This window comes from Equus asinus, chromosome 26 (genome assembly GCF_041296235.1).
Source record: "Equus asinus isolate D_3611 breed Donkey chromosome 26, EquAss-T2T_v2, whole genome shotgun sequence".
Lineage (NCBI taxonomy): Eukaryota > Metazoa > Chordata > Mammalia > Perissodactyla > Equidae > Equus > Equus asinus.
The window spans coordinates 21,310,344-21,332,981 of record NC_091815.1 but is presented as its reverse complement, the minus strand read 5'-3'; the positions used below and the strand labels follow the sequence as shown (position 1 = coordinate 21,332,981).

Here is a 22,638-nt window from a genome sequence, read left to right as displayed (position 1 = left end):
TCCACTTCCCCACAGTGGTTCTCGCTTGATAACATACCCTTTCTTGTCTGCTTTCCCTTTTCTGTGTCACTTCCTACCCACCTGACCAAAGTTCTCCACCCCTTCCAATAGTCTTGTCCTCACATCCTTGCCTCAGCATCTGCTTCTGGAGAAACTGAAAGGCAGACAGAAGACCTCCACAATGCCCCCTTCTCATACCTGCCCCACAGCCTCTGCTCTGGCCTCCATCCCAATCTTGCCACCTCAGACAGCCCTTGACCCACTGTAGCCCCCCACTGCTCAGAGCCTCATGGACAACAAACCAAGCACACTTCAGGGTATGTGCTGGTGCCTCTGCCTCAAAATGTAAGGCTTAAAACAGTCACCACTTATTTGTTCATGATTCTGCGATCTGGACTGGGCTCAGCTGGGCAGTTCTGCTATCTTCTTCGGTCGCTCATGTGTCTGCAGTCAGCTGGAGGCCCGATCAGGCAGGACGGCTGCACTCACGTGTCTGATAGCTCAGCCGAGACGGCCGGAACTGCTGGAAGTGGGCTGAGCATCTCTCTCCATGTGGGCTCTGCAGGAGGGTGGGTGCATCCCTTCACAGCTGGCTCCCGGAGGGAGTGTTCCAAGAGAACAAGGCCCCCCGCTTGCATCGTGCTTGCTGACCTCCCGTTGGTCAAAATCAGTCACGTGGCCAAGCCCAGACTTGGTGGGGAAGGGAGCACTACCCAAGGGCATGAATTTTGGGAGGTGGAGTTGTTAGGGGCCACTAGTGGAAGTCTCCTGCATCAGCTGCCCTGTGCCGGCATGCGTGAGCTCTTCTGTGTACTCACATAGAGGCAGCTGGCCCGTGAAGAATTCATGGAAATACACTGTAAATGTCACCTCTTCTAAGAGCTTAATTGAAATTCATCTTACAGTCAATTACGTGGCATAGTTTAATTTCTGCCTTTTTTTCCTTTTGGTACATAAAATAATACTATTTCTTATCATTAATGGCATCTTAGATTCTGCTGACATCTAAGATGTATATCCCAATACGTATCCGTACACACACATGCCACTGACGTTGATAAAATGTCTCCAAGAAACTTCGTGTTATTAAAAGAATTAACATTATTTTCAGTGGGAAAACAAGAATGGCTTAGGGGTACAAGGACATCAAATGAGCAATAGTAAAGTTATTTTTCCTGCTGGAATTTCAATAATAACAATGTTTTTAAATTAATTACTCTAAGTATTGCCATTAAAAGGTAAACATTAAAGAATCACGCACTGAGCACATGGAGCAAAATGGCCTTTCATTTCCCATCCCACCTGCTTGGAGCTCTTCACCCACTGTTAGCATGTTCATCAACCTTGGCTGTGCAAACCCAAAGGCAGCTTTTCCCCTGCTGGTGATGCTGGTCATAGATTTCTGCTAGGGTCATTGGCGTACACCTGAAGGTATAACCAGGATCAGATGCTGCTACACACTGCATTCTCTAATGAAGCTGTGGCATTGCCTCCGATTTGCATCGTGTAGGCATCTTCCTCCTAATACCTCCAGGCCTATATTTAATATACATGACCTGTATTTACATGTATACATTTTGAAGAGCCACTGTGAGCTCATAGGTCCTTCGGGAGGACTAGAAATAGGTGCTCCCTCCTAAGTCATTCGTCCCAAAATTGCCTGCTGTGCTGACAAAGGAACATGGCACACTACTGCCATCTGCTGGGAAAATGTGGTAAAAATGCAAATCTATAATGTCTAGGAAGTGAACCATATCACTTGGAATTTTGCAGTGCACAACCTGAACGCCATATGGAACAGCCACGAATTATTAGGCAGCAGGTTAGCAAAATGGCCAACTGTATGGGTGCTGGAGCCAGGTTTCCTGGGTTGAATTCCTAGCTCCGACCCTTCCTAGATGGTGACCTTGAGAACATGATGTAACTTCTCCTTGCCTCCATTTCCCAATCTATAAATTAGGATAGCCGTAGTGCCCACTTCATGGAGGAGAAGTAACGATTAAGTGTGCCAATGTATGTAAAGCCCTCGGAGCAGTGCCGGGCACAGGGTGAGCGCCACATGGGCGTTTGCTCCCATACCATTTTAACATTTATCCCACAATTACCTGTGAAGTAGCAGGCACAGTTCTAACGTCTCTATTAACCTACAAATATTATCTATATTTATCATATAGATAAAATATAGATATATAATATATAGATAGATATATAATATAGATATTATAAAATAACATATAATATAGATATTATAAAATAATATCTATAAATATTAACTGTTTTCATCCTCACAACAACCCTCACGGGACAGGTAATAGCTCACGCAGAGTAATAACTCCAACATGTTACAAAATGGGACACGTGAGGGTATAAATTCCAATAGGCACTTGCAAACACCACATAACCCTCTCTGGAACATGTGACTGAAATTTCCTCGCCCCAGAGGAATTCCTACTGCCTCCCCAAGAAGGGATGAAGACTTGCGAATGAGAAGAGCGGTTCAAGATTACCAGTGTCTCATCGGGCTCGCAGCTTAGTGGGGGATGCTGTGTGTGATTGTGTGTGAGGGCAACAAGAAGGCCGGGGAAACTCGCCAGAGCCCAGCCTCATCGCAGTCCACCCTGGGACCCAGCAGTCGAGGCCCGTTCAGCACCACGGAAAGCTCCTGGCTGGGCGTGAGAGGCTGTCCAAGGTCTCCGGGCCCCGCCCCCTCCCACAGGCCCCGCCCAGACTTAAATATCCCTCCTACGGTTTAAGGAGGTGGAGGAGGGCCCGGCAAGGATGCACACTAGCGCTGAGAGCTATGATTACACACCGATTTCCCCAACAGAGACGCAGGATGGCCTGGTGGGGAAGAGGACTTTATTGGGATGTTAGTGGGGGACACGTGGGAGGGTGAATTTCAGGGAACAACAGACACTGGGACCAAGCTAGTGGTCACCTTAAGGAACAATAAATTAACGTACAAAATAAATTAAGGTGAAGAGGTCCCAAGCAGGGAGGCAGCTGGGAATACCTGGGGACTTCTTAGGGATGGAATTTGGAATTGGAAAGGAAAAATAATTTCCAGCCCCCTCACAAGGGGTGTGAAATGAACTTTTTCAAGACCCCTCCCCCAGGCTGGGAGTCGGGGTTCTGGGGCTCCAGGAAGAGGGAAGGTCTGGGCTCAGCCGAAGGGGTGAAGGGGGCTGGTTCAGGGTCGTTCCTCCAGGAAGCGGTAGGTGGGGTTCTCGTAGCCGTGACGCTGCAGTTCACGCAGCTGCTGCTCCTCCAGGGTCAGCATGGGGTCCACCTGCAAAGGGACAGCGGAGGGATAGTGGGGCATGGGGACCTGACCACAGATCTCACAGCCACTCCAAGCCCAGGATTTGGAACTCCACCCCACTCCACGTCTTTGTGTCTCTCACCTCCACCACTCCGTGGCTAATAGCCCCATAGGGCTTCTTTCTGCGCAACAGCAGCAGGGAGAGCACGATCAGGGAGCCCCCACCCGCTCCCATGATCAGCAGACCGGACACAGCCTCTCGGGACACGCCTGTCCCGGCTGGTGCCTGTGGGGAGAGGAGATGGGGCAGGGGTCACCTTAGAGGCTCACCAGGGCCCTAGGCGGTTTTGGGAGTCACAGCCTAGCCACTGACCTCTGACCTCTCCCCCTAGGTACCCAGAATATTCCTCCTCTTACCAGCTCATCTCTCTGAATCTCCGATGAGTGGAAAGGAAAACCCCTTGGAACAGACACATTCACCTGGGGGAGCAGGAGGTGTCAGTCTGGGCCCCAGCCTCCTCCTCCCCTGGGTCCCAAGAGGGCATCCCCCAGCCCTCTTCTTCCCAGGACCCTGAAGTCCATGTCCTCAGTCCCTTCCTCCCTCAGGCCAAGGAATCCAAACCCTTAGCACCCTCCTCCTTCAGGCCCAGGAGTCCAGCCCCTCTCCTGTCCTCCCTCAGGTGCCCGCAGGTCTGACTAACTTACCTTTCGCTCATACTGCTCCAGGGGAGACATATTCTCTTTCCCAGGGGATGCAGCAACTTGTTCTGTGGACCCTACCCCCCAAGTGCTATCTCATTCCAGAGAGTCCAGAGTGGTGCTACCCTCGCCTGAGGAGGGGGTTAGAGGGGGCACCAGACTCCACCCCAGGAGGTCTGAGGTTCCCAACCTGTGGGCCCTTTTTCCATTCCGGGTTCAGGGACTCAATGGGATTTGGTGGCTGGGGTCTACTCTGTGAGATACTCACCTTTTGGAAGGGCCATGGGGGTGTCTGCTGGCAGCCGGGGGAGGCAAGGCAGGTGGAACAATGAAGAGAGGAGGGCATCATCGAAGAAAGGTGGAGAAACACCCTCCCGGGGGCCACAGAAGAAGGACCAAGGATCCTCAGAGGCCTCCCCAATCTTAGACACTCTTTCCCATCCTCTCCCACTCACTGTGGCGACTGAGACACCCCTGACTTTAGGGGATTAGGATTGAGGTTGAGGGCCTGTCCCCTAAGCTTGGTGTTACCTGTATTTGGGTTAACTCACCATCCTTGGAATCCAGAGGCTGCAGCTCACCCTTGTCCTCACTGCTCCCCGCCGGGGCAGGGGCTTCCAATTCACTGGGCCCCAGGTGTTCAGAGTGGAGGAGTTCCTCTGAGGGGAACATGCAGAAAGGTGGCTGAGGTCGTGAGCACAGGGACCCCACAAAACAAAACTGGGTGAGCAGATGGCACCTAACAATTGAGTGACTGGGGGCAGCCCGAGTATGATCTGGGGAAGTGGGAGCTAGATGGAGGCAGCCCTGGCAGGGAGGATGGAGGCTGAAGTTTGAAGAGAATGGCCTCCTTAAAGAGTAGGGGAATTCGGGTTAGGTGTGGGACATCCAGTAGGAAGTCACAATAGATCTGGGGGCTGTGGGAGGTCACGCTTTCTGGTACTCATGCTCTTGTGTAGGCCCTCTCCTTGAATCTGGACTGGGTTTGTGACTTGCTTTAACCAATAGAATGTGGACCCAAGCCTCAAGAAGACCTGGCAGCTTCCACTTTTGTGGGGATCCTGAACCACCATGTAGGAAGTCCAGCTACTCTGCTGGAGAGACCATGTGAAGGGGTTCCAGAGAAGAGAGACCCCAAGCCTACACGGAGAGGGAGAAAGGCTCTTTTGTGCCAGAGTCCCAGGCCCGAACTGATCGGCTAGCCAAATGTAGCTACGAGCTTGACCACCGGCAAGACCAGCAGGAGAAGCACCCAGCAGAACCCAGACCAGATGGCAGAATCACGAGCAAAGAAGTTGGTTGATTCAAGTCACTAAGTTCTGGGGTTTGTCACATAGGAATACATAACTGAACTGGCGGGTGGGAGTGAATGGTTGGGGGTCAGGATCTGCTCTTAGAGATCTAGAATGGGAACCAGGGGTCACAGGCACTCACGGATCTGGGGCCGCAGCTCCTGAGCCAGCTGGGGGTTCTGGTCAAGAAGCCCCAGGCTCTGATTCATCCTTTCCTCGATTACTTGAAGGTGGGTCTGCACCTGTGGGGGAGGGAATATGAAGTATGAAGGGGCAGTATAGGCTAGAGGTGGGGAAACTGAGGCAGGGTGAAGGAGGCAGGTCAATAGCGTCCGAGGACAAGTAGCACATATAATGGACAGGTGGCAGGGCACAAGGGCCAGGAACTGGGCCACCAGAGGAAGGAAACTGGAGGAGGAGAAGCAGAATATAAAAAGAAGAAAAAGACGTATAGAAGACAGGAAGTAAGAGGCTTGAGAAAGGAGGTAAAGTAGAAGGAAAAGGAGCAGTTGCTAGGAAAAGCGGGGCACAGGAGACAAAATAAGTACAGGACACAAGGAACATGGCGTAGAAGAAAGGAAGCGGAGGTAAGTGGGTAGGAGGGGCAGAAAGTAGGGTCTGAAGAATAGAAAGTGAAGTTTGAGGGGCGTCCAGAAAAGGAAGTGGGATTGGAGGGTCATATAGAAATAATGTGGTTCAAGGGTAAGACTTGGAGTTCAAGAAGATAGAATGGATTATTCACGGACAGGAAGAGGACGTCCAAGGGACAGGAATTAGGATCTGAAGGCACAGAACAGGGGTTCCAGGGAAAATAAGCAGGGTTAGGGAGAAAGGAGAGTTGAGGGACAGGAACAGTGTTCAAGGCACAGGAGGGGGACTCTGGGGGAGGAAGTAGGAATCCATGGGACAGGAAGTGGCGTCAAGGGACAGGAAGTAGGAATCCAAGGGACAAAAAGGGGTCTACGGTGTGGGGAGGGCAGTGTTCTAGGTTGGCAAGTGGGGGTCCAAGGGACTGGAAAGGGTCCCAAGGGACAGAACGGGGGACTCCAGGAATAGGAAGGAGGTCCGAGGGACAGAAAGAGGGTCTGAGGGCCAAGAGAGGAGTCTGAGGGATAGCAGGGCATTTGGGAGCTGGAAGAATCTGAGCACCTGGAAGCGCATCTGCTGGGCCTTCTCGGGATCCACTGCGGCCACGTGCTGGTAGTGCCGCAGCGTGTGCCTTTGCTCCTTCTGCTCCGCCCGCAGGTAGCGCCGCAGGGCCAGCAGGACGTGCTCTGGCTGTGGGAGGGATGAAGGCTGCTTTCGCCCATCCCAGCCCTTTTCACCCTCTGCCCTCTGCCCCCACAGCCCCCACACCTGAGGCAGATCCCCCTGCAGTGCCGCCAGGAAACCTTCCAAGGCAGCCCGGCGCTGGTCGTTGATAAGGGCGATGACCCGGGTGGCGTGGGTCTCCACCAGGCGCTGTCGCTCACCAGACACCTGCTCCTCCAGGGTCTGCAGAATGGACTGGAAGTGCTGGCAACGGGGTGGGCACAAGGTCAGGAGAGATGAAGATGGGTGAAAACCGGGGTCAAAGGCAGTCTGGAAAGGCAGGCTACAGGGCCAAGTGGTGGTGGGGGAGCAGTGGGCCTAGGTCTGGGCAGAGTCAACCTGGAGGTGGGACTATCACAGGACACTGACCGGAAGGGGTGGGGCTACAGGCCAGGTAGGGTGGGGACAGCACCGGACTTACTGGGAGCCAAGCTGATGGCGTAAAGTGTATTGGGTGGGAACAATCTAGGAACAGAGCTGGCCTGTGTTAAGGTGAAAGAGACCAAGTATTGTAGGAAAGGTAGTGCTGTAGGCCTGGGCGGGGCCAACTGGAGCCAGGCTGTGCCCCAGCGAGTCTGAGAAGGGTGAGAGCAAGGGTCAGGGATTGGGGTCAACCTGAGCGGGGCCACAGTGGGTACCTGCACCGAGGTGAGGTTGAGAGGGGGGGACCGAGTCAGGAGGCTGGGCCTGCTGGGGAGGGACTGAGTGAAAGTGAGAGTAGAGCGGCAGGACCAGAGTCAGGGAGCGGGGCCTAACAGGGATGTGACCGCATCAAAGAGAGGCTGAGAGGGACCTGGCTGGGTCTACAGGGGGCCCAGCTTGAGACAACTTCAGAGCCAGCCCTCAGAGTAAGGATCAAGTTAAGACAGGGCAAAACATGGCCAATCGGAGGAGGGAAAGAGCAATGTCCGGTCAGACGGAAGCCAAGAGGGGTGGAGCCAGATGTAGGGGGGTGGGGCCAGGAGAGGCCTATATAAGTAGGAAGGAGTGGAAATGGATGAGGCGGGACAAGGTCTGAGCCAGGCTGAGCCCAGGTGTGCCCCAGCTCCTCGACAGGCATGAGTGGGACCCGCTGGAGGTTGTCCTACCTCGTTCAGGGCCTGTCTGTCGGCTTTAGGCAGGTTCTTGGACTGGTTGTCCGCCATGGCCCATTCACGCATCACCTGGGGGTAAGGGGGGCTTCAGGGTCCTAGAACCCACCTTGATCCACTCACTGAGTCTCTGAATCCCTCTTCAAGACTTTGGAGGCTCCAGATCCCTTTAGTCCCACAGGCTCTTGGGTTCCCAAGAGGGAAGACTCAGGAGGAATTTAAAGTGGAAGAATACTGTGGACCAGAGTTCCCATAGCATTTGGTAGCATCTCAGTGGGATTCTATGTGGGTCAAGGTCGTCTTAGGGGTGGTGGTGAGGGCTAGGGGTTGATGGGGGCCTGGCAAGCCCTTGGAGGTTGTCTCAATGTATCTCTGAGGAGTTTCCTGGCATTTAGGGAGCTCCATGTGGTGGGGGATCCTAGGGCCCCCGGTATCATCACCTCATTAATCTGGCGCATCCTACGCTCCTCCAGGTCCATTTTAGCCCGCAGGAAGCCCTCATGCTCGCTGATCTCTCCAGGCATGCCAAAGTACACGTCCACACCGTCTGTGGGCCTTGGGGTGGGAGTCACTGCGAGCCCGGGAATCGGAGTCAGACTGAAGCTCATCTCCAGGTCACTTTTCCTACCTTGAGAACTACATTTCCTAGAGCACACTGGAGACCATCATGGGTCCATTTTAGCCATAGCTGCTATCTGACATCATGGGAGATGTAGTTCTGGACTGGGCCTGTTCTTACAAATCTTAGGAATCCATTACACCATCCTCTAATCTTTCCCAAAATAATCCTCAAGACCTACCAAACGGTTCCTCCACTTTCAGGTACCCCCAAGCCACTCTCACTCTTTGCATTCTTCACAGGCCAGCCCTTCCACCTCTACATTATCCAAAGCTATTCCCATCCCTTCCATTCCCCCCATTTGGGCCTCAGCCCCACAGACCCCTCCCAAAGATGCCCCTCCACCAAGGCTCCCTCAAATCATTCTCCCTCCAGGGTGGAGGGGCCTCGGGATTCAGAGACTGCCCCACCTTTGCTGACCCCTGCAGGGGTATGGGAGCTTGAGGGTGGGGCTTTTTCTTCCTCTTCCTCTTCAGCCCGTGGGGGCTCCACGAAGTAGTCATCTACCGGCTGTAGAAAGGATTCCTCCTCTTCCTCATCCTCAACCCCCTCTACTCTGCTCCCCGGGGGCCAGGACCGGGTGGAGGGGTCACTAGGGAGCAGGGAAAGACCCGATGCAGTAAGAACCTGGGCCCAGGCCCCCAGGCTTCCATCTCCTGCCTCGGGAGCCTTGGGATGGGTGGGCATAGAGGATTCCCTCCCACTCACCCAACTGCTGTCCTGGACGGGTTGGGGGTCACCGGAGGGGGGCAGCACACATACTCCACACCTCGGAACCGATCCGTGCCACAGGGCAAAAGCATGCCCGAGCCATGCAGGATGAGGCCCTGGGAACTGCAGGCCTGTGGGAAGAGTGGGCCCAGTTGCCAGGAGTGTGATGTAGGAGAGGGTGGAGGGGGGCCTGGATGCCTGGGTCTTGGGGGCTGATGGGGTTGGGAGCCTAGATTCCTGGTTCTGTCTCTGTGGGAAGAGGGGGCTGGAGGCCCAGACTCTTGGGTTCTGGAGGAGCAGGGTGTTAGGGGACCTGACTTTCGGGTTCTGGGGAGTGCGGATGGATGGGCCAGGGTCCTCACCTCCTGTGCCTCCTGGTGCCTCCGGGTTGAACTCTCACACTGATCCATGCGCTCCTGGTGCAAGAACCGGCAGCCTTCGGGCACCAGCAGGGCCTCGCTCACAAATTCACCGGCTGGGGAATGCGGGACACCAGAGTGAGAGACCCTCCCACAGCCACTGACCCCACCCTCCTCGGAATCTAGATAGTTTTATCCTCGGAGGCTTCTCTGCCCCAGTCCAGACCCAGGCATCCGGCTCCCTAATGTGGACCCAAGACTGGGGCCCAGAAACCTGACCCTTGGAGACCCCCGACCTCCATTCCCTTCCCCTAGCCTGTGACTCACGCAGGCAGTGGAAAGGCACAACCTGGTGGTGGGGGTGGGCACAGCGGCCACCCCGGGCACCCCCACACCAGCGCTCCATGGGAATGGCCTGTGTCGCCTGTTCCACACGTGCAATCTGCAGCTCCGGGTACATCTGCAGGGACCGGTTGGGGGCGATCAACCCATTGCCAGCCGCGCCTCTCCACTGGCCATGTCCCTTTTCAAAGCTCAGAAGGACCTCTCCGCCCCAGGTCCTGCTTCTCCACAGAATCTGTCTTAGATATCTAAGCGCCTGCCTGCCTATTGGCCACGCCCCCTAGTAGCTCTCTCTTAAAAGCCCCGCTATCCTTAGGCCCCGCCCCTTTGCCTGTCCAGTTTTGTTACAAAGGTCCCTCCTCTAAGCACACCTCTCTTTTTGTCACCTCTGCTCCCTTCCCCAATCAGGTTCATCTCCCCATAGGTTCCGCCCTCCCTTAAGCCTCGCCTCTTTCTCAGTCTGGCTTCTCAGTAACCGTCCCGCCTCTGTGTACTAGACTTGCCTTTCTATAGCCACGCCTCCTCGCTATCCACTCTCATTGGACTCCACCCCTTTCCCTATCTTGCTGGACCATAGGTTTTTTTGTCTTAGCCCTGCCTTTCCTTTAGCCACGCCCACTTAACCCTACTCTTTAAGGACCCTACCACTAGACTCCGTCTCTTCACCGGATGGATATATTCTTCAGCTGGTCTTTGCACAGTTCTCCACCTTTCCTGATCTGGTTTCTCAAAAACAGGTCCTGCCCTATCCTCACCTCGCCTCTTTGTTGGCCACGCCTCCTAGCTTCCCCTGTCTTCTTAGATCCCTCAGCCCGTTGAACCACGTCTTTTGCATATCTAGCTTTTTATGGGCGACCCCACCCCATCTTGGACCAGCTTTGCCGCCGACCACGCCCCTCCCAGTAGGTTCAGCCCACCTGTCTGCAGTACTCCAGCACGCGTTGTGGGTCCCGGAGACAGCGTCGCGAGCGCTGTGGGTCTGGTTCCCAGCGGCCGGTGCGCAGGTCCCGGTGAAGGGTTAGGCGCCCGCATAGTCCAGCCACCTGGGCCGACCCCGGGGCCTGGGGGTGAAGGCGGAGGGGGTCAGTGAGGGCTCAGGGGACGCTGGCACGTGGGTTACCCGGTCCTTTGCTCCCTAGGACTCAGATGTTCAGACCCCCAGCAGCAGCCTCCTCCACCAAGCACTGCACGCTCGGCTCCGTAGAGGGACCGTTCCCCGGGAAACAGCTCCCACAGGGCGGGGGCGCCCCGGCTCTCCTGTTGCTATGGCGACCCGGGTCCCCCTGGATTCTCGCGGCCTGGTTGCCATGGAGACAGGCTCCGCCCCCACCCCGACGCAGCCGCGCTGGAGCCCGAAGGGGTTAAACCCGAATCGCGGGGGAGGCGGCCAGAACCCAGGCGTTCTGGCCCCTCCTCCCTCCATCCCCAGCTCAGGCTCCCATTCTCGGGTGCAAAGACGACAAGGCCGGGCTTCAGGGCCCTGCAGGCCTGGACACCAGTCCTTGAGGGCTGGAGAGCTACGTCCTGGGTCAGGGGGCGGTGGCTGGAGGCCTTGACTCCTGGGTTCTGGGAGGCTGTGGGGGCCCTCAGTGGGTGCAGAGAATTCAAGGTGTCCGGATTCTTGGATCCAGGTGCCTTCCTGCCTGATGGGTCCTATGTTCAGGCGGGAAGGGGTTGGGCTGAGTCACGTAGGTCGAGACGGTGGTCTGAGGGGGCTGGACTTCTGGGACCAGGGGCTCTGGAAAAGCCAGTCCCTTTGCTGAGGACGGGAGGGGGCTGAGATGACAGATGATGGGGGAGCTGGGGCCTGGGTTCGTGAACGCCTAGTGCCGTTAGGGGCGCCTTGGGGCCAGCCACCTGGCTGCAAAGACTGCGGTTTCTGCCCTGGGGTCCAGAGGCCCGGTCCCGCCCCTTCCCCCATCCCGCAGGACCCAGCCGGGGCTCACCTCGGCCGCGCCGGGGCTCCCACCGGCCAGGCTCCCGACGGCGAGCTGCGCGCGCAGAAGCAGCAGCGATAGTGGCAGCAACAGCGGCAGCGGCGGCGGACCCCGGCGGCGGCCCAGACCGCGCGTGGCGGGGCTCGCGGGCCCCATGTCCCGGCCCTCGCGCCCTCACGTCCCTGCACTCCCGCCCGGCCCAGCCCGGCCCCAGCGGTGACAGGAGCTCCCGGCTCCACCGCCGCCGCCTCCTCCTCCCGCCGCCCCCGGGCTGCGCCGGCGCCGCCAGCCCCGCCCCGCGCCGGCCCCGCCTTCCCGGCCAGGACAATAGAGTGGCAGCTCTGCGCAGAGTGGAGCGCTGTGGGACCTGGGGGGAGCCCGCGCCAGGTCCCCGCCCCGAGATGCCAGGCGGCCCGGCCCAAGTCCAGGGCCCAGCCAGCCAGGAGTCCAGACCATGGGCCCCACCGTGGTGGATTTTGAGTCCTCCCTCCGGACCCTCACCCCCAGCTTTCTTCTCCCTTGGACCCAGACACTCACAAATCACCTTCCTCCTCTTCCAGGCACGCCAGCATTGGAGACGGCACTCCTCCCCAGCCCCCGCCCCCATTCCTCCTCAGGAATTCAGGCCTCCCAAATTTCTCTAATCAGGAACACATCAGTTGAGACCCAGTCCCTTTCTCCCTCAGATCCAGAAGTCTGGGCCCCAGGCATCTTCTCTCTCGGGACCAGAGACCTCCCTAAGACCCGGGAGTCCAGGCCTTCTGCTCTGCTTCCCAGAGGTCCCAGGTGTCTGGACCTTTAATTCCTAGCTCAAGGATCCACTCACCAAAGCCCCCAGGCCCTTTCTTTAAGGATGACCAGAGTCAGGTACCCAGCACCTCAGGGCAAGGGCCAGGACCCCTATCCTTGCTCTAAGGACCAGGACGTTTGTATTTTCCCATCCCTGGCCTCTTCCTCCCCGCCTCCCCTTCAGGGCTCACTGCCTTGTCTCCTCAAATGATGGTACTGAATTCTGTCTTCCCCAAGCCAATCCGGTCTTACCCAAGCCAACTGGGGCAGCCCCGTCAGGTGTGTGAATCTTTGTGTAGCTGTGGAATAAAAGAGCCTGGAGTGCTAAATGGGTAGCAAGGAGCTGGGAGGAGTTCACAGTTTTGCTCCGATAGCCACTTCAGAGCCTAGGGTGGAGGAAGGGCCTTGGGGCAGGTCGGATGGACCGCTTCCTTGATGGAGGGTGATAACACCAGGAGAACCCTAAGACACATTCACTTCTCGATTTTTTTTTATTAAACATAAATATTCTCATCCCCAGATTCCCCTCCCCCACCTCCAGGGACAGTTCTCGCCCTATCCTCACTCCTTTTCTTCCAGGTCCACTTCTTCTTCTTTAAGGAAGATGGAAGGAATCAAGATGGTGGCCATCTTGGGTTCCCAGGGAGTGAAGGGCCATCTTGGCAGCACTTCCAGTGGCCAAGCAAAGTGCCCTTCAGCACATGGCCTGGCCTGGCTACCATCTCTATGTTACCTTTCTTCTCAATGCAGGTAGTCATCTTGAAATACCTTCTTTCAGTGTCTGGAAACAACTTCCATCCCTGCCCCTAACTCCCATCACCCCCTGTCTCCATCCCTCTCAAAGGGCCCATTTGCCATCTCGAATCTCTTTTCCACGTGGGGAGAGGTGGGTATAGTGGCCATCTTGCTCCCATTTGGGACGTTCCCTTTGGCTGAGCTGACTGTACATCAATGACCCAGACAACTGTAGCAATCTTTCCCTCCTCTCAATGTTCAATTTTGGAGGAGTAAGTTCGCCAACTTGTTCTGGTTCTTAGAAATCAGGACAAACCATTATGGCAAGTTGAAGATCCTAGGACTCCTCAGCTGGAGAGATGTCACACATGAGTCTGGAGACGTGGGTGGCTGGGTGTGGGGAAGGCAGCATATGGGAAGGGGGGAGTCCCAGGGGCTAGATCTGGGGGTCCAAAGGATGTGGGCTTGATGTAGCTGGTGAAAGCTCGTGGATGGGGTGTGGTGAGATAACCTGCCCTGGCTCTATACAGTCTGCAGGGAGGGACCACGCCCAGGTGCGGGTTGAAGTCATAGAAGGTAGGGGTCCCTGGAGGTCCAAGGGGAGAGGGGGGTGGCAGGAAGAGGCCTCCTCCAGGGGCTTCACCAAGGCTCAGGCTCACACTGACTCCTCGGACCTTGTAGTAACCGTTGGTTGGGTCCTGAGGGGACAAACGGGACTAGGTAAGCTATGTGAGGGTATGTGGGTGAGGGTCACTGATGGAGGAACACACTGAGATAGAGCCAGACTGACAGACGGACAAAAAGACAGAAGCAGAAGCAGACAGAGACCCAGAGACAGAGAGACAAACAAATAGATTGATAGAAAGACAAAGTAAGACAGAAAAATAGTGACAAGAGACAAAGGGACAGAAGAAGATGGGCAGAGGAAGGTGGAGAGAGAGGGACATAGGCCTGCTGAGGGCTGGCGGTGTGGAAGGGGATGAGAGGGAACAAGAGAGGGACCAAGACATTCATTCATGCATCTGCCCTACAGTCAGGCCCTGCGCTGTGCTGGGACATCTACCACTAGGAGAGACCTGGCCCTGTCCTCAGGGAGATCCCAGGCCAAATGGGAAATGACAAATCACCAGACAGAGCCCCGAGGGGTCAGGGCTGTGAGGGGGTAAGTAGAGGCAGAGTGTCTGGGGCTGCGATGGTGGAAACACAGGAAGAGTGATAGGGCTTGACGGGGAAGCCCAGGTCAGAGTGGTCCTGGCTGTGAAGGATCCAGGCTGTGAGGAGGGAAGCACAGGCTTTCTAGAACAAGAAATGTCTGAGCTGAGACCGGAGGAATGAAGGGGAGAATCAGGTAGGGATGGGAAGGAAGGTGGGAATGTTTCAGGCCAAGAGGATAGCATGTGCTAGGGACAGAGGAGAGAGAGAAGTGCTCTGGACTGGAGCCTGGGGTCAGTGGGGCTGTCCTGAGATGGGACCCCAAAGGAGGGGCAGGTGTGGGGAGATGTAAGGCCAGTGTGGGACCTGGTAGGTGCAAGGGGCCTGGGGGAGGCACACAGGAGGCCTGAAACATGGCTGTGATGGGGAAAGCACAGGCAGAGTGAACCCTGATCTGGGGCCCAAGATAGAGGCCAAGGCTGGGACAGCTATGTGGGCACAGTCAGCAGACATGCAAACTGAGGCTGTGGAGGTAGGTGAGATGGGGGGGCAGGGGAGGGGGGCAAGGCCCCGGTTCTGGGGACAACAGAACAAGAAAGGAGGGGACAGAAGCAGGGAGAGAGTTGGAGATCCAGTGAAGGGAGTCCTTCCCCTCCCAATGCTCACCTTGCTCTCCAGAGTTCCCTCCTCGTCCAGAACCAGGTCACTGTGGTCCGTGTGCACGATGGGGCCCTGGGGGAGAGTGCTTAGTGAGAGGGAGTGGTCAGAGGATCCTCCTGCCCCAGTGACAGACCCAAGGACCCTCAGCTGGACAGGGGAGGCCAGGCAGGAGGGACCAAGAGCACCAGGGAGCTGGGGTCTGGATTGAGGACAACAAAGGGCCCCGGGGACATATTGTGTCTAGGGAGTAATTGGTCAGGGGCATATTTGGACTTGGGGGACATTTGTGTCTGGGGTCACTGCTGGGACTAGGGCCCTATTTGAGTTTGGGGGTCCATTTGGGTCTGGGTTACTATTTGGGTTTAGAGGCATAGTTCAGTCTGTTCCTGGCATCCTACCCGGTCCCCGCCGCTGCCTGTCTCCTCCTCGGCACCCCTCGAACTGGAGCCATCGCTGCTGCCTGGGATTCGCACCAGGTTCTTTTGCTTGGAGAAAGAGGCTGAGGCCAGAGACAGTGGGGTGGCAGAGGTAAGCAAAGGGGTAGGGTTATAGTTTGGGGAGATCAACGAGCAGGAAGAGAGAGGACTGGGGCCGATAAGATTGGGAAGCTGGGAAGATGAGAACTCTGGTCTGGGAAGGCAAGGAGCATGACCCTGAGGAGATGGAGTTAAGACTTAAGGGAGGAACCAGGCCTGAAGGTGACCCAAGGCCCGTGAGGGGCCAGAGAGGTGGGACTGGGGCCAGGTCCCAAGGCCCAGCCAGTCAGTGGGCAGGTGAGTGTGTGCCAGGGGAGGCGCTGGGGCGGGGCTTGGGAGCCGACCCTTGCCGTGGCGCCAGCAGCAGAGGGCCACCCCAGTGATGACCATAAGGAGAGTCAAGGCTGCAGCAGCCACTCCAGCGACGATCTGCACAGTGGGCAGCAAGTCTGCAGGGAGAAGAGGGGGTGTCCCGAGGAGGGTGAGCAGAAGACTGAGGAGGAACTGGGGGACAGGGGCTCAGGGCGTCGCTTGGGGCTCTCTGGGTTCAGAAGGTCTCCAAGTTTGGGAATTTCCAAGGTTTGGAGTCCTCTAGCTTGGGGTCCTTGGATTTAAGGGCTCATGAATTTGGGGTCCCACAAGTTTAAACTCCATGGCATTAAGGAGTCTTTGAGTTTATAGGGGTTATTTGGAGGTTCCAGTTTTTGGGAGGCCTAAGTGTGAGGGGTCTCTCAGTTTAGGATTCCGTATTTGAGCTAATTTATTGTTTTTTTGGGGGGGTCTCAGGATTCAAGAGACTCATAGTTTTGAGGTTCGCAAGGTTTGGGGCGTCTCTGCATTTGGGGGTCATCGGTCTTGGGATTGCAGAGCTTTTGCGGTTTGGGACCCTCAGATTTAGGGTCCTCAGGCCCAGGGTCTCACCTCGACGGCCCAGGCTGACCCGGGTGCCTCCCTCGCCCAACCGGTTCCGGGCACTGCAGTTGAAACCCCGGCTAAAGTCGGACTCCTGGGTTCCAGAAATGTGTAGCACAGAGATCAGACCCGGACCTTGTCCCCCGCGGCCTTCCGGAGCTGGGAACGTCTCCACCAGGAACCGACCTCGCGACCCCGCTGCCAGGAAGCCCTCATCCCAAGACCAGACCTGGGGGTACAAAAGAGGGAGGTCACTGAGGAGCCTGGGGAGGCGGGTAGAGGGCGGGCAGGGTGTCGGGAAGTCAGAGATAGTCATGGCAGTTTTAGGGGTCCGGCTGGGAGGTCAGGGATCACGGCTGGGTGGGTCATGATTGCAGGGACATTTCCTTACCACGGCCTCTGGGGCGGGGGACGCGAAGACTAGACACTGGAGGCGGGCGGGGCCCCTCAGGGAGGCGGGAGCAGACTGCAGGGCGGTCACTATCGGGGGAGCTGGTTTGGAGATTGTGGACCAATCAGATGAGAGACCCCGCCTCCCCAAGGCGCGTCCTCAATGGGGCGGGTCAGACCTGGGGCATCCTCCAGGAGCCACAGCCAACCAGGCCACGCCCCTCAACTAACTCTGAACCCCTCGGAGACTCATTCACCAGGGCCCGCCCCTAGCCAGGCCCCGCCCCCACAAAGCTCCTCCTCCAGAGGCCACGCCCATGCGTTAGCCCCACCCACTCTGCCCGCTCGGCGTCCCAGGAACTGCCCCGGCCTCTGGAAGGCGCCGCTTTCTCACCGTTCACAGTCAGCCTAGCCTCCGCAGCGCCACCCCCCCGGCCCGAGAGCCCCGGCTCAGCCCTGCACACGTAGTCTCCTGCATCCTCGGGCCCCACTGACGGAAGACGCAGCGTGGGCCCGAAGCCCAGCACCTGGGATAGGGAAGGGGCATCAGGGGCAGGACCTTGGGAGGAAGGCCCGTCCACCGCCAGCCACCGCCACAAGCCGCAGATCGGGCCTCACCTGCGTGCCCCCGCGGCGGGTCCAGGTTACCCGTGGGAGCGGGTTCCCGCGCCAGGCACAGCTGAAGGAGGCGTCTTCCCCCGCGTCTACCGACAGGGGCTCCGGCTTGGCCTGCAGAATTGGCCCGACTGGAGGAGAGTAGGAGTCACATGACCGGGGACGGATGCAACTTCTGACTCAGGATCAGCCACTCAGAAACGACGCCCTCAAGGGTCCCAGTATAGACCCTCTGTCCACGACAACTCTGCTCACTCGCCCAGCCCCGCCCTCGCCCCGCCCTCGCCCCGCCCCTGCTCCACTTGGAAGCTGACCCGGCACAGCCAAACCCGACCTACCACCTATTCAGGCCCCACCCCCTCCCACAGCGGGTGGCAGCCACGCCCCACTCTAGTCCCGAGCCCACACAAGCTCTCCACTATGGCCACACCCACGGCCCCGCTCCAGCTTACACTGCACATCCAGCGCGGTGCTGCGGTTGGCGCTACCCACGGCGTTGCTGACCTCGCAGGACACCGGTGCGGTCAGAAAAGAGGCGTCCGCCACGACCTCCAACATTGGCCCGCGGGCCCCGAGCACCGGGGAGCCCCCCTTTGCCCACCTGCGAAGGAGGTGGGCTGTTAGAGTTGTCCCAGCCCAAGCTCTCCCCAAGCCTGTGCTCCCGGCTGGGAAGAGGTGATCTTTGTCCTCACCTATAGCCAGTGACAGGAGGTTGGGCCGTGGCCTGGCATAGGAAAGTGACCTTCTCTCCCTCTTGCACAGTCTGTGGTTCTGCAGACAGAGTCACCACTGGGGGGTCTGTGGAGGTGGGTGAACAGTCAGCAGTGGGAAAGGACCTGGAACACCTTCACTGATGGCCTAGGAGTCCAGTTCCCAGCTCCTCCAACCCAGACGTCTGGGTCCCCAGTCCTCTCTTCCCTTTGAACTAGGAGTCCAGACCTCCAGTCCCCAACTCCCCCAGGGACCCCAGATCTGCAGCTCCCTCCTTCCTCAGACCCTAGAGTCCAGGCCCCAGCCTCCTCTTCCCCCCAGGACCTCAGCTCAGGGCCCAGGGTCCACCGCACTCACACTGCAGGCTCAGTGTGATAGCTGTGTCCTTCCCTGCAGGCAGGGCCTGGCTCCGGGCCCGGCAGACCAAGGTGGCTCCATCATCATGGCTGGAAGGGGTCAGGAATAAGATGCTCTCTACTGATCCAGTGGTTCCTTCCTTCAGCAGGGTCTGGAGGTTATCAATAATAATAATGATTTCATCTACCCCTGACATAGTGCTTACTATGTGGCAAGCACTCTTCTAGGCATTTATAGGGATTACTTTATTTAATCCTCTCATTTACCCTATGAGGTGCATACTGCTATTATCCTCATTGTACAGATAAGGAAACTGAGGGATAGTGAGGTTAAGTTACTTACTTAAGATCAATCAACTAGCAAGTGGTTGAGGCAGGATTTGAACCCAAGTAGTCTAGTCCTAGAGTCCTTACCTTTAACCACATACCAAGGGTCCCAGCCCTTGAACCCCTGCCCTCCCATGACCTTTTCTCCTCCGGATGAGCCTGTGGTGGGAGTGGACCCCCCAAGTTCCCTGTGTGGGCAAGGGTAGCACAGGGCCTTGGACCTGACCTGGTGGAAGGTGGTCCCATCCAGCCGGACCCCATCTCGGAACCACAGCAGCTCAGGGGTGGGGTGGGCATCCCCATGGCTCCGACAAGTCAGATTTGCAGGAACCCCAGCAACCAGAGACACGGACGGGCCACCCAGCACCTGGGGGGCTTCTGGGGGCACTGTGGGGTGGTCTAGGGTCAGAGCTGGATCATGGGCCCAGAGACCCTGATCTTCCCAGCTCTAACAGACCACTCCTCTGGGTTCCCTGGACTCTGATACTCCCGGCTAGCACTGGCTGTCCCCCTGGGCTCCCGGGGGAAAGGGGGGCTGGGTCCTCACCCAGGACATGCAGTTGGGCTGGTCGAGAGCGGAGGCCTGCTTGTGTAGCCTGACATTCGTACGATGCTTGATCCTCTAGCTCCACGGGCTTAATGTGAAGGTCGTGCTGACCACTGGCTGCGTTCCCTGATATCCAGTACCGGGACCATCCTGGAGTTGGGGGAGAGGCAATCGTGCCATGGTTCTGAGTTCCTGGCCCCAGGCCTCCATCCCCAGACGTCCCACACCAGAAAGACACTACCAAAAGCAGATGCTGGGCCAGAGAGACACTGACCCTCTCCAAATCCAGAGTCACTGCAAACTTGGGGGGGTAAAGTAGAAAAAAAAAAGCAAGAAAACAACTGCCATAAAAGTCAGCATGATGTTACAAATGACTACAATAAAAAAATAAACTAAGGAACAAAAGTCAGATTAGATGCTACCTCTGGGGTAAGGAGGGAGCAGGGGAAAGGAATAAGGAGGGCTTCCGGGGGCCTGGCAGTGGACCTGGGTAGTAGTTACATGGATGTCTACTTTATAATTATTTGGCAAATCTTCCATTTATGTTTTTTTAATATCTTTTTTCTTTTTTTTGAGGAAGATTAGCTCTGAGCTAAAGACTGCCAATCCTCCTCTTTTTGCGGAGGAAGACTGGCCCTGAGCTAACATCCATGCCCATCTTCCTCTACTTTTTACCTGGGATGCCAACGACAGCTTGGCTTTTGCTAAGCGATGCCATGTCCGCACCCGGGATCCAAACCGGCGAACCCCAGGCCACCGAGAAGCAGAGCGTGCAAACTTAACCGCTGCGCCACCTGGCCGGCCCCCCCATTTATGTTTTATGTGCTTTTCTGCATTTATTTATTTTCCAGTAAAAATAAAAATCCCCAAACCCTATGGGTCATCCTCAAAGAAGCTAAAAATTCAGGACTCCCAAATGTTTACTTGAGTCCATTAATTTTCCAAACCTGAAAATGTCAAAATCGAAACTTCACTAACATCCCAAGCCCAGCACCCTCACTATGCAGCCAGCCCCTCCCTGAGTCGAGAGAACAGCCTCACCTGGCAGGTCCCTTTCGCCCCCTAGAGCCAGCCCATCCTTAGTCCACTGAACCAGCCCCCGGTATGCGCCCAGGGCACAGGACAGCCGGGCCTCGTCCCCCAGCAGTACCACCAGGTCGTCGGGCTGCTGCAGGAAGTGGGGCAATCCGCCTAGGAGAATAGGGGGCAGCACAGCTGAGCTTAGCACATTCACCAGCTCCCTGACTCAGGACCCAGGAGTCCAGTCCCCAATCCCTTGTTCCCTCAGACCCAGAAGCCCAGGCCCCCAGAATTCTCCTCCCTCAGACCCAGGAGTCGGAGCCCTCAGCCCCATCACCCCAGTAAAGCGGGGGCTGGCAAACAATCTTCCCCCATATTTACTCACCCGCCCCCCATCCCCCGCCCCTGGCGGTACCTGCACGCCCTCTGAGGCAGAGAAAGAGGAGGAGGAGGGCGGGGACCGGCATCCTGAGTGTGGCCCCCAAGATCCCGCAGACTTGTTTTCACACTGGCTTCCCTGCCAACTCCTTCCTCGGCAGCACACCTCCCACCACTCTGGCCCAGAGCCCCCTTCGCCCCCGACTCTTCGCCCCAGGCTGGACGCCCCCTAGTCTCCGGCCTGGAGGTTCCCGAGTCCGCTCAGCAACAGCCTCCGACGCTCTGAAACCCGACCGGTTCCGCGCGCTGGCTCTGGGAGAGACCCCGGGAGGGCCGGATCCCGCTCGCCCCGCCCCTGGGAGACCCGCCCTCTTCCCATTGAGAAACTCCCGCGGCCACGACGCGGATGAATGGGGGCATGCAGGGCGGGGTCCCCCCGGCGGGCCAGCGCCCCAGCCCAACTGGGGTCTGGGAGCCGGAACACCTGGGTTGAAGGAGGGGGTCCCGGCTGGGTTGGACACCTGCATCCTGCCATGGTTGGGGGGGGTGGCCCGGGAGTGAGGAGGAGGGAGGCGAGGGAGTGGAAGAAACTTGCTCAGCCCAGGTCCTGGAGGGACAGCGCTGAGTGGAAACAGAGCTATAAATGGGAGCCCCTGGGGCCTCGCTAGTTTCCGCGCCCTGGGGAGGCGGGGCCAGAGGCTCCCCTCGGCCTGCAGGTCAGGAAGAGGGCACCGGGGGACCTGAGGGGTAGCTGGGACCCCCGAGAAGAGGGGGGTTCAGATCTCCCCACCCCAAAACCCCTCCTCAAATTATCCGTCTGCCTGCCTTGTTACCGCTGCAACCCAAAGCAGGCCCGAAGATCCAGGCCCCCAGCCCCTCCTTTGCCAAGACCCCGCAGTCCGGGCTCAGGCCGTGGTTGCTGGGCGACGGCTGGGCGGCGCGGGGCCGGGCTGGGGGCGGCAGGGAGGCTGGGAACCGCACAGCTTGTCCTGACGGCTGCTGCCGCCCAGCTGGGGCGTTCCCACGCTGCAGGCAGGCCAGTGCGCTGCGCAGCTGGCCGGGCAGGTGGGCGGGACCCCGAGCCCACTGAGGGGGACCTGGGGGCCTGGGACCCTGGGTCTGACATTCCTGAACCTGTAGGGACTGGGGGTCCACACTCAGGTTCTCCGTTGTTCCTGAGCTCAGATTCTTGCATCCCTACATGGCAGGGGCTTGGACTCCCAGGATTCTAAGTCTGTGGTTCAGACCTCTGTTGATTGAGACACCAATGGCCTGAATTGCTAGTTTCTGAGGAGTTGGGGACTCGACTAGGTCCCCTGCCTGTGGCAGGGTGCAGTTGGGAGAGGACGACAGGGGGTCAGAAAATCTGGTCTTAAGTCTGAGAGTTCAGTGGATTTAACCACCAATCTCTCTCCCACCCCCACACAGACCCAGGAGGATTTGAAAATCAACAGTGAACATCTGCCCTAAGTCCTGTGTGTATGGGGGGAAGGGTTGGAGGCCTGAACTCCTGGGTCTTTGGGGAGAAGGGGCTGCAGACCTGGACAACTGAGTCTGAGAGGGATGGATCCTGGGGGCCCAGACTGCTAGGCTTGAGGGCTCGAACTCCTGGCTCCTGGATGTTGAAATAGGATGATGAGCTTGGGGCCAGGACTCCTGAATCTTGGGGAGGAAGTCAGGTAGTAAGGCTGTTTTTCCAGACACCTGACTTCACTTCCCCTTCCAAGCTCTCTGGGGCCACAGGCATAGAGCCTGAGGTCCCAGGAGCAACCAGAGAAGGAAAACAGCCAAGGTGGAGGGTGGAAGGTTTGTGCTAATTAAAGATCCCAGCAACTGACAGCTCTCGCCCTGGCCCCAAGGGACACCATCTGGTGAGGGCCCCTATAACAGAACCTCCAGCTCTGCATCCAGCCCATTCCCCAGGAGGTGTCGAGGGTAGTGGGAGAG

At 57.5% G+C, this 22,638-nt stretch overlaps 2 protein-coding genes across 8 annotated transcripts; both read right to left on the bottom strand.

Moving 5' to 3' along the window:
- Nucleotides 1–2,839: 2,839 nt before the first annotated feature.
- APLP1 (amyloid beta precursor like protein 1) lies at nucleotides 2,840–11,921 on the bottom strand. 2 transcript variants are annotated; one of them, XM_070499381.1, is made up of 17 exons: nucleotides 11,633–11,921; nucleotides 10,604–10,747; nucleotides 9,672–9,804; nucleotides 9,348–9,460; nucleotides 8,983–9,116; nucleotides 8,685–8,866; nucleotides 8,096–8,226; nucleotides 7,653–7,727; nucleotides 6,610–6,768; nucleotides 6,403–6,531; nucleotides 5,396–5,495; nucleotides 4,513–4,620; nucleotides 4,230–4,253; nucleotides 3,968–4,038; nucleotides 3,680–3,742; nucleotides 3,405–3,548; nucleotides 2,840–3,289 (listed from the first exon to the last, which is right to left on the bottom strand). In XM_070499381.1, the coding sequence occupies exons 1-17, from the start codon at nucleotides 11,777–11,779 to the stop codon at nucleotides 3,191–3,193; spliced, it is 1,956 nt and encodes a 651-aa protein (XP_070355482.1). In that variant the 5' UTR covers nucleotides 11,780–11,921; the 3' UTR covers nucleotides 2,840–3,190. The 2 variants fall into 2 exon arrangements, with proteins under 2 accessions (XP_070355482.1, XP_070355481.1); XM_070499380.1 differs by having other exon boundaries at nucleotides 4,230–4,256; nucleotides 11,633–11,880.
- A 965-nt stretch (nucleotides 11,922–12,886) lies between these two features.
- KIRREL2 (kirre like nephrin family adhesion molecule 2) lies at nucleotides 12,887–20,975 on the bottom strand. Of its 6 annotated transcripts, none has more exons than XM_070498869.1 (15): nucleotides 20,729–20,975; nucleotides 20,335–20,484; nucleotides 19,294–19,443; nucleotides 18,973–19,133; nucleotides 18,421–18,571; nucleotides 18,045–18,150; nucleotides 17,805–17,953; nucleotides 17,356–17,483; nucleotides 17,132–17,264; nucleotides 16,739–16,839; nucleotides 16,357–16,576; nucleotides 15,786–15,884; nucleotides 15,358–15,458; nucleotides 14,966–15,031; nucleotides 12,887–13,845 (listed from the first exon to the last, which is right to left on the bottom strand). In XM_070498869.1, the coding sequence occupies exons 1-15, from the start codon at nucleotides 20,778–20,780 to the stop codon at nucleotides 13,510–13,512; spliced, it is 2,103 nt and encodes a 700-aa protein (XP_070354970.1). In that variant the 5' UTR covers nucleotides 20,781–20,975; the 3' UTR covers nucleotides 12,887–13,509. The 6 variants fall into 6 exon arrangements, with proteins under 6 accessions (XP_070354970.1, XP_014693768.2, XP_044615303.1 ...); XM_014838282.3 differs by having other exon boundaries at nucleotides 15,780–15,884; nucleotides 20,729–20,917; XM_044759368.2 differs by lacking the exon at nucleotides 15,786–15,884 and having other exon boundaries at nucleotides 20,729–20,920.
- Nucleotides 20,976–22,638: the final 1,663 nt, after the last annotated feature.

Bases quoted from the DNA above. Each gene is read 5' to 3' on its own strand.
- KIRREL2 (XM_014838282.3), bottom strand. From the start codon at position 20,780: ATGCCGGTCCCCGCCCTCCTCCTCCTCTTTCTCTGCCTCAGAGGGCGT. The intron at 19,134-19,293 runs GTGAGGACCCAG...ACCACCCCACAG, and splicing joins AGCCCAACTGCATGTCCTGG to TGCCCCCAGAAGCCCCCCAG. The intron at 17,265-17,355 runs GTGAGGCCCGAT...TCCCTATCCCAG, and splicing joins CCCGCCGCGGGGGCACGCAG to GTGCTGGGCTTCGGGCCCAC.
- APLP1 (XM_070499380.1), bottom strand. From the start codon at position 11,779: ATGGGGCCCGCGAGCCCCGCCACGCGCGGTCTGGGCCGCCGCCGGGGT. The intron at 10,748-11,632 runs GTGAGCCCCGGC...CTTCACCCCCAG, and splicing joins GGAGCCCCGGCGCGGCCGAG to GCCCCGGGGTCGGCCCAGGT. The intron at 7,728-8,095 runs GTGATGATACCG...CCTTACCCCCAG, and splicing joins GGATGCGCCAGATTAATGAG to GTGATGCGTGAATGGGCCAT.